The sequence below is a fragment of the Rana temporaria genome, chromosome 8 (assembly GCF_905171775.1).
Source record: "Rana temporaria chromosome 8, aRanTem1.1, whole genome shotgun sequence".
NCBI classification, from domain to species: domain Eukaryota; kingdom Metazoa; phylum Chordata; class Amphibia; order Anura; family Ranidae; genus Rana; species Rana temporaria.
Window position 1 is genome coordinate 101,173,907 of NC_053496.1, and position 16,402 is coordinate 101,190,308.

Here is a 16,402-nt window from a genome sequence, read left to right on the forward strand (position 1 = left end):
GTGTCCATGCAGTGTTTGGGAACTCACACAGTGTGTGTTTCAGGCCATATACCTGCATGGGGGTGTTCATGCAGTGTTGGTGAACTCACACATTGTGCGCCCCAGGCTGTGTACCCACATGGGGGTGTCCATGCAGTGTTGGTGAACTCACACAGTGTGCGCCTCAGGCTGTCTTCCTGCATGGGGGTGTCTGCAATGTCCGTGAACTCACACAGTGTGCGCTCCGGGCCATATACCTGCATGGGGGTGTCCATGCAGTGTTGGTGAACTCACACAGTGTGCGCTCCAGGCCGTGTACCCACATGGGGGTGTTCCGTACAGTGTTGGTGAACTCACACATTGTGCGCTCCAGGTCGTGTACCCACATGGGGTGTCCATGCAGTGTTTGGGAACTCACACAGGGACCCTCTGATTGGTCACTGTGTACAGCGCTTTATGTGAATAAGCCACACACTAGCAGTGTATATTATGTGCCTGTAGTTCAGAAATACATGATTCTGTGTCTCCTTATCATTTCCTTTCGGCAAAGGTGTCACCCCCCTGTCCCCCTACACGAAGTGTCCCCTTTGTTTCCTCACACGGCTGTATTGTGTTTATTGTACACACAGGGGACACTGACAACCCAGCCAGCTATCCCTCCCCCTCCTCACTCTCCCCCCTGGGCTGGGCGTCCGCAGGAAGGGGGCGTGTCCCGGGGAAGTCTCGCGGTGCTGGCTTCTCAGCAGTGACAGTGCACGGCCAGAGCCGAGGGACAGCAGTCATCTGTGTGTAGGTAGGGTGAGCCAGGGAAAACGGAGCGGAGGACACACGGAGGATTGGAAGGCCCGGAGATACCAGAGGAGGAGAAGGTGTGAGCGGGAGGGAGGGGAAGCAGGAGCCGCCCCGCAGGAGGAGGAGGGGAGATACAGAGGAAGAAGCAGAAGAGAACAGAACAGAGCTCGTCCCGGCTCTTCCCTCCTCTCTGACAGCCCGCCCGCCTGATGTGACATCGTCTCCACCAATACAACACCATGGCCACCCCCGTGACCTGCACCCGCTTCACCGACGAGTACCAGCTCTACGAGGAGCTCGGCAAGTAAGGAGCCCCGGGGAGAGGAAAGGGGAGCACACTGAGTACTGTACACCGGACCATGGGAGCGTATAGTGTACTGTACACCGGACCATGGGAGCATACTGTGTGCTGTACACGAGACCATGGGAGCACACTGACTGCACCGGACCATGGGAGTGTACTGTACACCGGACAGTGGACTCAGACTGACTGTAGTATGGGAGCAGGCTGGGCACTGCACGTTACACAGGAGGCAGAATGGGCTCAGGCAGGAGTACACCTCGCCATGGGATCTGACTGGGGTACACCTCGGCATGCCATGGGATCTGACTGGGGTACACCTCGGCATGCCATGGGATCTGACTGGGGTACACCTTGGCATGCCATGGGATCTGACTGGGGTACACCTTGGCATGCCATGGGATCTGACTGGGGTACACCTCGGCATGCCATGGGATCTGACTGGGGTACACCTCGGCATGCCATGGGATCTGACTGGGGTACACCTCGGCATGCCATGGGATCTGACTGTGGTACACCTCGGCATGCCATGGGATCTGACTGGGGTACACCTCGGCATGCCATGGGATCTGACTGGGGTACACCTCGGCATGCCATGGGATCTGACTGGGGTACACCTCGGCATGCCATGGGATCTGACTGGGGTACACCTCGGCATGCCATGGGATCTGACTGGGGTACACCTCGGCATGCCATGGGATCTGACTGGGGTACACCTCGGCATGCCATGGGATCTGACTGGGGTACACCTCGGCATGCGATCTGACTGTGGTAACACTGCGCCATGCCATGGGATCTGACTGTGGTAACACTGCGCCATGCCATGGGATCTGACTGTGGTAACACTGCGCCATGCCATGGGATCTGACTGTGGTAACACTGCGCCATGCCATGGGATCTGACTGTGGTAACACTGCGCCATGCCATGGGATCTGACTGTGGTAACACTGCGCCATGCCATGGGATCTGACTGTGGTAACACCGCGCCATGCCATGGGATCTGACTGTGGTAACACCGCGCCATGCCATGGGATCTGACTGTGGTAACACCGCGCCATGCCATGGGATCTGACTGGGGTAACACCACGCCATGCCATGGAATTATATTATGACATCAATCTGTGGTACACTGTACTGTATGATGGGTTGCACTACACTGGTGGGATGTGGGGCACAGCTTACTACAGGTGTTGTACAATGGGCCCAGGCCTGGACAGAACACATGTTACACAGGTGAAAGAATGGCCCCAGGCTGGGCGCAGGGACACTCCAGTGCCCGGGGGGGGGGGAGGGGATCTGATATGTAGTTGTGAACTCCCAATGCTGGCAGAGACATGTCTTCTCAGCGCTCGGAGACTCTGCAGCCTACACATTGAGAACACCCACCCGTCACCAGGAGAACACTGTCACGGGGGCTTAGAGTGACTGTCCATGATGAGCACACCAGATAAGAGTGAGGACAGTCCTGTGAAGGAGGGGGCAGAGGTAGACGGATCACCTGGATATAAGGAAGCAGCTCATGGAGATCACACACAGCCTGGGGGGATAAGAATGATCATGTCACCCAGGGAGACCTGGGAAGGGGGGGCAGGATCAGAAACATCCGGTGGCAGACATAGGTTTATTCCAGACCCTGGGGGGGGGGGGGGGGGGGGACGGTGGGCTAGGCTGCTGACATAATGGCCCAGCCCAGAGTAGTTTTGTAGAAGCAAATATGTGAATGAAATCCTGTAAACGCAGATAGAGCAAGGCCAGACATACAAGGCAGCTCCTACACGGTGACATTGATTAGTGACCTGACAGGCACAGTGACAGCGTCACACACAGCAGCCGGTCTCCTCTTTGTAGGGAGGGGGGGAGAGGGGTTTAGAGATTTTAAGACTGAGCACCAATCGCAGCTGTAGTACCTAGACAATAGGACAAAGACATTTCTTTCATTGGTTGTTCTTATGTAATGGAAGACATTTGGCTTCTTATTCAGAGATATGGCATCACCATTGCTTAGACCAGGATAATAAAGATCCCAACGTTTATCCCTGATTTTCCTTTGTGTGATGACAATGTGCTGTCATTTGACCAAACGCTGCTTTGGATGTCGACGTCTGCGGTGGTTGAATGGCCGTGTTCCTCCATTGGTACACACGCTCTATAATATCCCGCTGAGTTAACAGATACAAATGCATCAACGTCAGGCACAGCATTGGTCTTTGGAATATTGCCTGATCTCTATCAAGTCGTAGATCTGGAAGCTCCTTGTCACTTTATAATGGGAAAATGAAGCACTTGTGCTCCGTTTTATACACAGTTTGTGTTTAGTAGGCAGTATAATAATATAATAATAATAATAATAATAATACTCAGCATAGCTCACCATACATGTTCCATTCAAATTGTACAATCTCCTTTAGATCTAATAACTATGTAGTACAAAGGCTTGCTTAATTGGTTAAGAATTGATTGCAAAGTTTAGTTAGGTCCTCTATATTGCAACATTTTTATACATCCTAATGGGTTAGTTCACGTTTTCATGAAAAGCTGAATTAACTCAGAATATCCTTGCCACCCCCTCTGAACCCTGCTGCTCATAGCGGCTGTGATACCCAGTGCTGCCAGGGACATTGAAGCGGTCTGTATGTGACCCTAGAGTCATAATGCACACAGTGGTAATCGCTCATTGGTCAGCATGACCATGTGACTGTTCTGACCAATGAGAAGTGGCTCTGGGACACATTACTAGAAGAAGCCTCACATGGACTTTTCATTTGTGTCTGCGCTGACCAATGAGTGCGTGGGCTTTGTGAGCATTATGATGGATACTCCTTCCTGAGGTGTGGACTGCTACTCCAGCAGTATGGGGCATCACTCATAGCCACTGTGTGCAGTGGGGTCTGGAGAGTGGTCAGGATATGTGACTTTAGTTTGCCTTTTTATTTTTAATTAAAATGTAATCTTGTCCTTTTACTATGGTTGAAAAGGTTTGTTACCATTTATGCATGAAGGAAAAAAACCTTGTGTGTGGTCCCAACCCCCCACAAAAACGTATCTGAGCTCCATCTCGATCCAGCGTTGTGCACAAGAGCCTTGTCTCTCAGGGTTTTGGTCTGTCCCTCATTGGCTGGGACATTGGCTCTTGCTACTGTCATTCACAGCCAGTGAGCCAACGGAAATGGAGGGGGCAGGGCCAAGCGTCACTCTGTGTAAATGGACACTCAGGCTCCATTCACATTGTAACGCCGCGTACGCGGCGTATTTTGCTGCGATTAGTTTACGTTTTTTTTTTTCCACAAAGAATTTACATTGATGTCTATGGCCGAACGCCAATGCCGCCTGAAAAAAAGGGTCCGGGACTTGTTTTCAGGCGTATGGCGTTTATGAGATGTGAACCATCTCATAGACATCAAGCGGCATGAGCGTCGCGCTTCAGGCGTTTTGTCGGCTAGGTGTGAATGCAGCCTCAGAGCAGCAGGAGGTCGGGGCCTGGAGCACCGGCGGGGGGGGCGGCAAACCACTGCACAGAGCAGGTGAATAAGAACAAACAAAAGATGATCAGGACAGCCGCACTCCAATCCAAGTAACTTTAATGTAAAAAAAATGGAAACGGGCACTACAAGTCACAGCAACGGAACCTAGGACAGCTGACGCGTTTCACACTGACTTCAGTGTTTACTCATAGCTGGTAAGTATGGCTCATTATTTAACCTCTTGGTGCCGAGCATACGGAAATATGTGGCCTCCCAGCAGGAGGGTCTTGTCGCTGAGCGGCCACATATTTGCTTGCAATAGTTCAAAAAGAGCGGTGCCAAGAGCGTGCTTCTGGCACAGTTACCGGTGGCTAAGGAAAGATCCTATTCACTGCTTGTGATTGATTGACGGCTGTGACAGCGAATAACGATGGGCACATGAATGTAAGCCCCGCCTCCCCGTAAAGGGCCAGCAGTTGCCGGCTCCAAGGGGTCAAAATGAAAAAAATGGTTAATGTCACTTTAAATCACTCGAGTGTTCAGGCAAATTTGAGGCTTTATGTGCGTTTTTTCACATTTTAAGGAGTGAAGTGCCGTACAGGAGCAGAGCATTTTTGTTAACCAAGACTTTTATCATGGAAGGACCCGAATAACGTGCATAACATGTTTTTGCTAATTTTTTTGGGAAACTCCCTCGGAAGCTAATGAGGCCAAAACAACTGATTCTGCTTCAAAGGTATCTCATGTGTCTATTGGGCTTCAGGCATTCAGACGTCTTAATGCTCAGATTAGAACAGGGGCATATTTAAAGTCCAAGTTAAAGGGGTTGTAAAGGTTTCTTTTTTATTTTCTAAATGGGTTCCTTTAAGCTAGTGCATTGTTCAATTTCCCTTCTAAATGTTTTTTTTTTCTTTGTTTTATTTTTCTGAATTTCTCACTTCCTGTTCCTCCTCAGTAAGCTGTTCTGGCTGACTAACCCCCATGAATGATGGGGGCAAGCTTACTGAGGAGAAACGGGAAGTGAGAAATTCAGACAAAGGAAAAAAAACATTTAGAAGGGAAATCAAAGGAAAAGGTAGGTGAACAAACAATGCACTAGCTTAAAGGAACCTATTTGGAAAATAAAAAACAAACCTTTACAACCCCTTTAACCTTTTGGTGCATGTCATACAATACACCCATATTTTTGGTGTAACATTCCAAACCTGCTCCCCAACCTCCCCCCCCCCCCCAACCAACCCAATTTGTCCCCCGACCCCTTGACAGCGGGTGGGAGATCTTCTCCCTGAACCTGCTGTCACATTTTGAAAATTGCATGGCTGTGTGGGGCTCCACCCACACAGCTGTGTCATTCATTCACAGTAATCTGTGAATGAGAAAACTACAAGTCCCATCTTCAGAGCCGGTTCACACTTCCGCGGCACGACTTCGGGGGCGACCTGCAAAACGACTTCTGTATAGAAGTCAATGCAGGTCGCCCCGAGCCACCCCGAAGTCATGCAAGAACCTTTTTCTAAGTCGGAGCGACTTGCGTCACTTCTATTAGAACGGTTCCATTGCATTGAATGGGACGCTACTCTGAGTCACCCCAGTGTGAACCGGCTCTTACTGTGGCAGACAGCTTGTCGTTCACAATGGATGCGTCAATTTACAATGTCTACAGCTCAGTAACAGAGTAACATACAGGCAACAGAGCTGCAAGCAGTGGGTACATGTCTTTAGCATTGCACCCTTGATCCATTGATTATTGGGTGCAATGCTTGGCAGGTTCCTGTGAAAAAAATAATAAATGCACTTTCCTGCAAACATATGTGCGTTTTTCTAATTGTTTTCAAAAAGCTTAGCCTTTTAAAGCAGTAGTAAACCACCAAAAAATAAATGGGGGGTGCCCCCTGCAGTTTTAAGTCATAATGTACTAGTATGCACTGCATACTAGTACATTATGACAGGCTTGCCTGCACACAGAGCCCTGTAGTGCAGAGCTGTCATGGCTCCCAGGTGCTTCTATCTTTCATCTGTGGCCTCCGGCTGTTCGAATGGCCGGGGCCGTGATGATTATGATATGCTGTCCCTTCAGAGCACATGCTCTGGTGATGTCACTGGCTACATCCCATCTGAATATCTAAACAGTGCACATTTAGGAGATCTTCACTGTACCCAAAGGTAAGCCTTGAATGTAAGTTAAAAGTGGAAGCTCGGCCTATGAGTCGCCCCCCCCCCCCCCCCCCCCGACACATTTGGGACCTTTGACAGGTACCTATGCCCACTTCCAGGAGATCGAGCCGCGGTTTGACATTCAGTCCCCTTCCTCCTTCCACCGCAGGCTTCACTACTGGGTTCCCCTACAAATGGAGACAGCAGCACCTGAGATCCAATGGAAACATCGGCTGGGGTGCCGACATCGCTGGATTCCAGGACAGATAAGTGTGCTAATATTAAGTCAGCAGCTACAGTATGTGTAGCTGTTGACTTACATTTTTTGCTGTGGGGTGGAATTCCTGTTCAACTTCTACTTTAAGTGCAAGCTAGCTGTGAGTGCACCCTCCATAGCAGCTGCCACTTTTGAAATGTGAATGGTTGTATGGGGCAGATGGTACTGTAGTTCCTAATGGATAAAGACACTCCTAGTCCGTCTCCTTCTTCCAGCTCTCCAACAGAAAGCTTTACCTTGGTACAGACATCGAGCTGGAGAAAGAGTCGTCAGGAGCCTGGCATTGCACTTGGAATCCACTGATTACAGTTACAATGCTTAGCAGGCTCCTATAGAAAATTTATAATAAATGCACATTTTTTTTTTTTGCTGCCAATATATGAATTTATTTATATTTGGAAAAAGGCAGACTTGGCCTTTAAGGTTTTTTCGTTTGATATAAAGGAAATGCAAACCTAGCAGGTTGTAGCTTAACACAGTATTCATGAGTGTGTTGGAAATATTCGTCGTCAGGTTTTTCTAATGCATACACGTAGCATTTTCTATATTGCTACATGTCATCTGCTTGCTACTTTCTTTGTTACTGTAGCAGGTATTGCTTCTTTACCTCTAGACGTCAGGCTGATTATGTACAAAGAACATCCAGCTGAGCCTTTGCCAGGAGACCTAATCCCTTTGTTATCAGTGGTTGCAGGCCTGGTATGGAGGGAGTTAAAGCATGTGTTGGGTAGAGAGGTATGAGTGGGTCCTGCTCATTTCTATGGCTCTAATGTTCACTGCATTGCAGAAGTTTTGGCCAAATCTCCCTCTCCCATCCTTTTCCTTTGTTCGGCTTCCATAATTATCTGTCTGTCTACTCCTATGGCCTTATCCCTGGTAATTTAATATTAAAAGAATGATTAAAAAAAAAAAAAAAAATATTCAGATTTTTCACACCGACTGAGCTTTCAACTTGGCGTACCCACGTTTCCCCCTTAATCGCTTCCAAAGAGTAGGACTACGTTTTATGCGTTGTCATCGTTCGTTGTGCCGTTAACCTCTGCAGGCTTGTCTCAATTGAACGTGTTGCTTAAAAAGTTAATGAATGTGTGTAATAGAAATGTGTGAAAATTGCATACTTAATTATTTCTACATGAAATCAGTTATGGTAATTATCCCCTGCTCTGTAATTTATAGCGGTATAGTGCATTTCCTTTTAATTATAGTAGCGTGAGCCATAAATCTTACAGCTTCACGGTTTTTTTTAGCAGTTGGTAACGGGTGTTAATGTGACGGGTGTATTTGTACACAGGTAATCCTAGGATGACTGAACATCATGTCGCACCTATACCTTTTATGTTAGGAAAGGTAAAAAAATGTTTCTGGCCATGGGCTTGCTGGGGTTTGTAGTTCACAGCAAACTTGACAGGTGCATTTTGCATTAACACATTCATAGGCATTCAGTACAGCCTGAATGACACCCTTTTATCGGTAGTGACCTTTATGGCTACCTGTGCCTAAGGCTTCATGTACGGCAGGTGTTTATCCCCCTGGCGTTTTTAAGTGTGATTTAAGGTACAGGCGCAGCAGCCAGCCCTGCTGCTGGCAACGTGTAAAAGTCAATGAGACGCTGAAACCTGATGCGGTTGGACAGGGCTGGATGGTGCACTGAGTGGTTCTTGTGTTTAGAGCAGTATGTGCCCTGGGACAAATGCTTAACAATTCAGGCAAGCATTTGCCACAGTCTCAGTAACATAACCGACACAGGCAACAAATTCAGGTAGTTCTAACTACTGACACTTTAAGAACATGATGCTTTGGCAGCAATGGAGTCATATGGCAGCAATGGCCATACTTCTCCTGTGAGTCACAGGAGAGCACTTTGCTCTACACTCTGTCTGGATCACATTCTGTGATTCAGATTCAGCCAACAGCAGACTAAAGTCCCCTGATGTCAGAGCTGGTCCAGGCTCGGCAGGGACCCTGACAATGTTAGAATCCGCCCAGATGCCCGACGAGCAGCTTGCTCAGCCACCCCTGCCCCCTGCTCCAGTGAGCGATAGAGGGGCAGAGCACACAGATTGGTGACTAACTGTCTCTGTGCTGTGCACAGAATGGACCTGAGAACTAGCAGTCAGTGTTTTATTTGATCAGTTCTCTGTGTAGAGCCGACAGGGGGCGGCTGCAGCATCCATCTAGTTGAGTATATGTTTTATGTATACCATACATGGTATGTGTGTTTTTGTTTTTTTACATCCCTACATTTTTCTTTTACTACCAGCTCTAAGATGGTGTACAGTAGTGTGGTACATAACAGTGCTGGGAAGTAAGGATGAGCTCCGGCGTGTTCGCATAGAACACGTGCAGAGCCCGCCAGGAAGTCTGCACGGCGCTGCGCTAATAACAGCCAGGGAGACATTTCACGATCCCTGCAGCCGAGCATCGGGACAATGTCTCCCTGGCTGTGATTAGCACAGCGCCGTGCTCACTTCCTGGCGGGCTCTGCACGTGTTCTATGCGAACACGCCGGAGCTCATCCTTACTGGGAAGATGTCATGAATGTGACCGCTTCCTTCACAGGGCTCTATCCCTGGCCCATTCAGCTGTAGGCCGGGAGATTCCCGTGCCAAAAGCTAAATGTAAAGAAAGGGGACCAGGTTTAGTGGTGACGCCACTACCCAAATATGGCAATTGGCCCATATTTGGGTAATGAGTTTTCACCGAGTGGGCAGAGCCTGATGGGGAACTAAGGAACCAGTTCCCCCTTGGGTCAGGCTTACGTTTGATAGCGCATGGCAGTGGACAGATTTGAAAGCCGCTATTGGAATAGTGGCTATGGATCAATCCTACAGCAAGGTGGACTTGATGGGGAACTAGTCTCTCAGTTCCCCATTATCACTCCTACTTTAAAACCTACAAAACCCTCCCTACCACCTATCGGTGTGATGGACGCAGTGGCCGGGAAGTAGAAGTGTCCTGAAAGGTTCAGGTACCTGTCTGAGCGGTATCGGGATTTGTGCACACGCACTGCCAATTTTCGATGCAGCGGGCCAATGGGATTTGAAAGGGAGCCTGACACCCTTTTATAGATTCCCCCGATAGGTCTAATCTGGCGACAGGGATGTAAAATTGTGACTCATGTAGTAGTGATTTACTATGACAACTCATTCTCGAAGCTCTTGCATAACAGAGCATGTTATCATTTGTTTTGTGTGTGTGCGTATACAGTATATGTTTTCACTCTGTTACAGAAAACGGTAGAGGTCTTCAGATGTTGTTGGGGTGTGTGTGTGTGTGTGTGTGTGTGTGTGTGTTTTTTTGTTTTTTTTTGTCTTCCTTTTTGCCTCTTTTATTTTTCAGTGTTCCTCAATCAGTGACTGAGTTTTTATTGAATTCCAACACTTTTCACGTGTGTCAGGCTCAGGGCACGCTTAGCAATCCATGCTTGCTTCAAGAAAGTAGTTAGCAGAGCTCCGGAGAGACGTTAGGAGAGATGGCTAGGATTCTCTATGCTCCAGGAACTTCCATTTTAGCCAATCCCATCTATATTGGTGACTTCTAGCAGCTTTTGTCCTGTCTGGTTGCTTTGTGTCCTTACTGATTGTGATATACGGTATGATAGAGTCAGCCTGGACACCCAGAACTAGGGGCCAGCTTTGAAAACCTACGGTGCAGCACTAGGCAACCAGAATATGACTATAGGGAGCTGAAGGATACTTTATTAAAGGAGAACTCTAGGAATTATCTTGCATACAATTTTTACTTTGGTCCAACTTGATGAAATCTAATTCTTCAAAGAGCTGCTGCAAATGACTGTAGCGCTTGTGCTATATATCGTATGTGCTGGCCGCTAACAGTAGGTGCATTAGCGATTTCCCGTGTCTAACACTAAACACAGCATCGCTCACTCCCACACCTCAGCCATTCAGGAAATGCCTTGTATTTTATTCGGTGAATATAAGGCATTCTTTTATTGGAGAGGAGGGATGGATGATGTCATGATCCCCACTTTGCAGGGTGGTTGGATTTAAATCGCTAGTAAAAATGCTTGATTTAAATCCTCATTTTTAAGGAGCAACTGTCATCTCTGTCCCACAGCAGCTCCTCTGACCTGCTGTTGACTCGCCAACAGTCTCATTCACTTGAATGGGACGGCTGGTGATGCGGCAGTGACACAACAAGGTGAGGGACGTGGCGGCAGCAGATGCCTGCTAACAGGCACTACCATGATGGATCTGAAATGACAGGTGCTCTTTAAATGTAAGGACTTATTCTTTCCAGTACCGTATATACTCGAGTATAAGCCAAGTTTTTCAGCACCCACTCGGCTTATACTCGAGTCACCTTTTTGCGCCTGATCTCCCGGAATTTGGGGACCTGGTACTGGCCGGCCGTAGGTCCCTTGGACCCTAAACTTGGCACACATATAGCCCCACTCTTCGTCTACAAATGTGCAAAGTTTGTTGTCCGGGGGACCTACGGCCGGGGATCACAGATTTTTTTCAAAGCCAGGAACCCCTTCGATAGACTCCAATGTTAAACGGTGACTTTGGGGACACAGTACTGGCCGGTGACTTGTCTTCAATGTTCCCCTAATGGGGAAGTTCCTTCACTGACTGCGCAGGCGCAAAATTCCCGACGGAAATCTCCGAACCTCGCCCGGCATCCAGGCTCATTCTTTAACATCCCCGTGGATTGGAGGATGTTAAAAAAAGAGCCAGGAGGCCGAGCGAGCCACTTACCTTAAAATCCACGTCGCCCTGGATGCCGGCCGCGGTTCGGAGATTTCCGTCAGCAAGTTTGCGCCTGGGCAGTCCTTGAAGGAACTTTCCCGATAGCTGGAACCATCTCAGCACATCAGCTTGCGCATGCGCTGGAACTTCCACGATAGCTGGAACCAGCACGACAGATCACCGGTCGTAGGTCCCCTGGACCCCAAACTTGGCACATGACCATAGACTTCCATGTTAAACGTCAGTCTATTCACGAACACAGTGAGGCATGCACATGGACACAGTGAGGCAAAGGGAGGCATGCATATGGACACCCTAGGCTTATACTCGAGTCAATACGTTTTCCCAGTTTCTTTGTGGTAAAATTGGGTGCCTCGGCTTATACTCGAGTATATACGATAGTTAAAATCTTTTATTTGTAAACAAAATAAGTTTCCTATGTAGAATAAGCTGTCAGGTTAGTAAAACAGCGATATCCAAACCGATTTTAAAATAATAGGTTAGTCATACATAGTTGAACTACTCAAATTCTTTTATTTAATTAAACAATAAAATTATATTACATATTCTTGTATTTGCCTAAACATCAATGTTTAGTAACTGAAGTGCATAAGCAAAATATCTTTGACAAAACAAAAGAACTTAAAGGAGTTGTAAAGGCAATTTTTATTTTTTAAATAACAAACGTTATACTCACCTCCACTGTGCAGCTCGTTTGGAACAGAGTGGCCCCGAACCTGGTCTTCTGGGGTCCCTCGGCGGCTGTCTTGGCTCCTCCCTGCAAGAACTAACCCCCTTTATGCGAGCTCTCTCGCATGGTGGTTGGTTCTTGCGGGCGCGCTCCTGTGATACAGCCGGCGGCTATAGCCGCTCGCTCGGCCCCGCCTCCCGGTGCGCCGTGTCATTGGATGTGATTGTCATTTTTACTGCTTGCCCTTCCTCCTCACACTTGGCGCCTGGTAAAGATGCATTTTCTTTAAACCATCATACAGTTTGTATTGTACATATATTTGCAAAAAATGGGATAAAGGAATATTCCTGAACGTTGTTTTATCTCATGGTTACTGTGAAATTGTGTGCATGCAGTGGATGTTGGCTCTGCTTTCAGAGCGTGGATTCATTGAATGAGTTTACCAAAAATGTAAATATTGCAGAATATACAGCCTCATGCTACATCACTAAGCTCCATTTCATGCTAAATAAACTAAATTGATAATGCATCTTAATAGTAAATTATCTTCAGATTTTTATTCCAAAAGCATTTTATTAAAATATATTTGATAAAAATAAAATCTGATAAAAAAAAAAAAAAAAAATATATATATATATATATATATATATATATATATATATATATATATATATATATAATTTTTACTCCTGCCTCCTCGGACAACATCATCTTGTAGTAATAATATTATTATATATATATATATTTTTTTTTTTAATACAAGGTGTTTCGTGAATGGCTGAGGTGCGGGAGTGAACGATGACCCAAGTCTCTATTGCTCAGGTGTTGTGGTCTTCGGTATGAGCAGCAGTAGTAGTAGTGTGCCTGCTCTGTCACATCGGCTTCTGCCTCAGTGGATCTTAAAACCTAATGCCCCTACCCTCAGCTCAGACATAAACATTTACCCTTTAAGGCAAAAACAAGGTGATATACGGGTGGCTGGGGGTGGTAAAAATAGGCATCTGAGCTGTGGTTTTCTTATCCTCTTAAGCTGCAACAGTGGTCAGATGGGATTGTACACATTCCTCGGCCATTGATGCTTTACTTTGCGGCTATGGATAAATCATACCTATAAAGTGGTTTTAAAGCCTCAGGGTTTTTTACCTTCATGCATTCTATGCGCCCCCCCCCCCCATTACTCACCTGAGCTCCCTCTTGACCCAGCGATGTGCACCAGAGCTGAGCTTCTCCCGGGTCTTTCATTCCTCAGCTATTGGCTCCAGCTGAGGCTCTATGTGTTCTATGGATGCATAGAGTGGGGCTTGGGAGCGAGTATGCACCAATGCCCCCAGAGAAAGCAGCTTTCTATTGGGGGCACTGGCTGAAGAGGAGGAGCCAGTGCCCCCTCATTTATTTAATGAGCCTTTAATGTCACTTTAAGTGAATAGGGGTGAGCTGCAGCTGCGGGCCAAATGCTAGGTTCATAAAAAAAAAAAAAAAAATGCCTGCCAGCTGCTCCTGTACCACTATGTGAAAGGAGGTCCAACAGGGATCGCTTTTCAGAGTGGTGGCACTCTGAAACGGGTTCATACACAGATAAAACGCACCCATTCCAGGAAAATGGATTTTGCGGCAGCGCTCCAGTGCAGCAATACAGCTGGACTAGGCCTTGGCTCTGGGGTCATTTATCAACTAAAGCATGATTGAGGCAAGAGGAGGTCAATAGTGAATTATTTCAGACACATTTACGATGACATTTCATCGCTTAATAATTTCCGTTCTGCTCTTTGGAAGGAGTGATGTGTCTTTATATAAAATTCCCCAGATGCAGTGAAACTGTTGGCGTCATCTGCCAGATTATAGATGTAGAAATTAAAGCAGTTGTAAAGGATTTTTTTTTTTTTATTAAAGTGGAGCTCCGCCGTAAAAAAAAAAAAAAAATAAATAAAAAAAAAAATTAAAGCCAGCAGCTACAAATACTGCAGCTGCTGACTTTTAATAAATGGACACTTACCTGTCCTGGAGGCCAGCGGCGGAAGACGAGCAATCGCTCGCCATCATCGGTGAGGGAACTAGGAAGTGAAGCGTTGCGGCTTCACTGCCCGGTTCCCTACTGCGCGAGTCGCGCCATCATCGCTGTTTCCTGCTGTGTTCTGAGAGCCGTGTGTTTCCCAGAACGCAACGGAGGGGGAGCGAGAAGTGGCGTAATGCCCACAGTTTCCTGCAGTCTATGCCAGGAAGTGGGTGCAAATACCTGTCTTAGACAGGTATCTGCACCCCCCCTCCCCCTGAAAGGTGCCTATTGTGCCACCGAAGGGGGGAAGGAATCTGATGAGCGGAAGTTCCACTTTAGGGTGGAGCTCCGCTTTAAAACAAAACAAACATGTTATACTCGCCTGCTCTATACAAAGGTGCTCTTCTGGGTTCCCCCTCCAGTGTTCCCCACAAGCTGTGTGCTATGAGTGGGGGAACATGTGCTGACACCCTCCCGAGCTGGGCTGTGTTGGTCCATAGACCCACACAGCGTGGCTAAACTTTGCCTCCTCGCAGGATTTGACTGACAACGGGAGTCAATGGCTCCCACCCTCTGTGTACCCTGTGAGAAGAAAGAGAGAGGACTGTTTGGGGAGGTTGGTGGAGTATACTTGGTGGTAAAACATTTTTTTACCTTGATGCAAGGAGTGAAAAGGGTAAAAAATGTTTTAGCTTTGCAACCACTTTAAGAAATAAACCATGCCAAATCTTTTCATATCTTTTAATAAGACTGACGGATGGATTTTATTCTAGCCAGCACCTGATTCTGTCAGCATCTATCTTGTTATATTGACCCTTCGCGTTGTGTGGACCTTCTCGTTGATCTCGTGTGTGCACGGTTTTGTAATGTTGGGATTATCGTTTGCTTCTGAGGCGACAGCGTTGTAGGTTGAATAAATGTTAGCCTGTTCACTAACCAATTCGGAGGCCGCGGCTCCTGCCTCACTGTGGAGGTATATTGGTTTACTCCATAACACTATTGCTGAGGAAGTGTCTGCAGTCTGTGCTTCACTAATATGGTGGTCTGCAACCTTATCAATTAAAGCGGTTGTATAGTCCCCTACCATTTTTTTATTATTTTTTTTTTTTTTTTTTTTGTGCACCTGTAAGGCAAAAGGCATAATGAGCTAGTATGCACCGCATACTAGCTCATTATGAAATACTTACCTTAGAACGAGGCGTCAGTAACTTACCTGGTCCACGCCGAGGTAGCTGACATGTTGCCTCGGCGTGTCTTCTGGGTATCGCAGCTCCAGCGCTGTGAGTGGCTGGAGCCGCAATATCACATGTGGGCGGGGGACTTCTTTCCGGCAAGGTCGGGCATCTGCTGGGCCTTCAGTCAAGAATTACCTGTGCGCATGCGCTGAAGCAGTCAGCGGCTCATTGCAAGGGGAATATCTCCTAAACCGTAAAGGTAAAAGTAAAAAATTTGACTATACAACCACTTTAATTCAGGTCGCCCATTAGTGAGATGGTGAGATGTGATGTTCTCTGTTTAGGGATTTTTAGTTAACAAGTCACAGAATAAACCATATTGTTGTCTTTCTGTTTTTACTGGTAAACAATATTAAATCTGCCCATTGAGAAATGTGTGCTGCTAAAGTATGAATATTTACAGACTAAGGTGTACTGCGCATGGCTTTTTAGATTTTTCAATCGTACTCAAGGGTAAAATTCTGGAGATCGGTGGGTGGCGTCCTGATGTCAGTATAAACCTTTTGTCAACATGCATTTTCTCCTGTGTATTCCTTACACTAAATTCTGCTATGATCACTAACATCCAGTCAAAACCCAGAAAAGTAACCGCATGACTTCAGAAAAGGAGTGGGGGTGGGATTAAAAAAATAATGCCTGTCTCCAGGTTAGTGCATGAGATATGTCAATAATATGTCACTCACAGCAAGGGGGAACAACGGATAAAAGTTTTCTCCTGTTTGTCCATTTATCTAACTGAAGAGGATTGCTCAGAGCTGGATTAACTCTTTGTGGCAAGACTGGGCACAGATTATTGAAATCTTATGC

The 16,402-nt window shown here is 47.0% G+C and overlaps 1 protein-coding gene across 24 annotated transcripts in view; it reads left to right on the forward strand.

Moving 5' to 3' along the window:
* Positions 1-707: 707 nt before the first annotated feature.
* Positions 708-16,402, forward strand: part of CAMK2G (calcium/calmodulin dependent protein kinase II gamma) — a 322,552-nt gene continuing 306,857 nt past the window's right edge. For 8 of the 24 annotated variants that reach the window (XM_040320419.1, XM_040320428.1, XM_040320414.1 and 5 more), the window contains exon 1: positions 710-1,075. In XM_040320419.1, coding sequence (XP_040176353.1) covers positions 1,011-1,075 — 65 coding nt within the window. In that variant the 5' untranslated portion in view covers positions 710-1,010. Of the gene's footprint in view, positions 1,076-16,402 lie in introns of all 24 variants that reach the window. The other 16 variants (XM_040320422.1, XM_040320423.1, XM_040320429.1 and 13 more) reach the window with 4 other exon arrangements.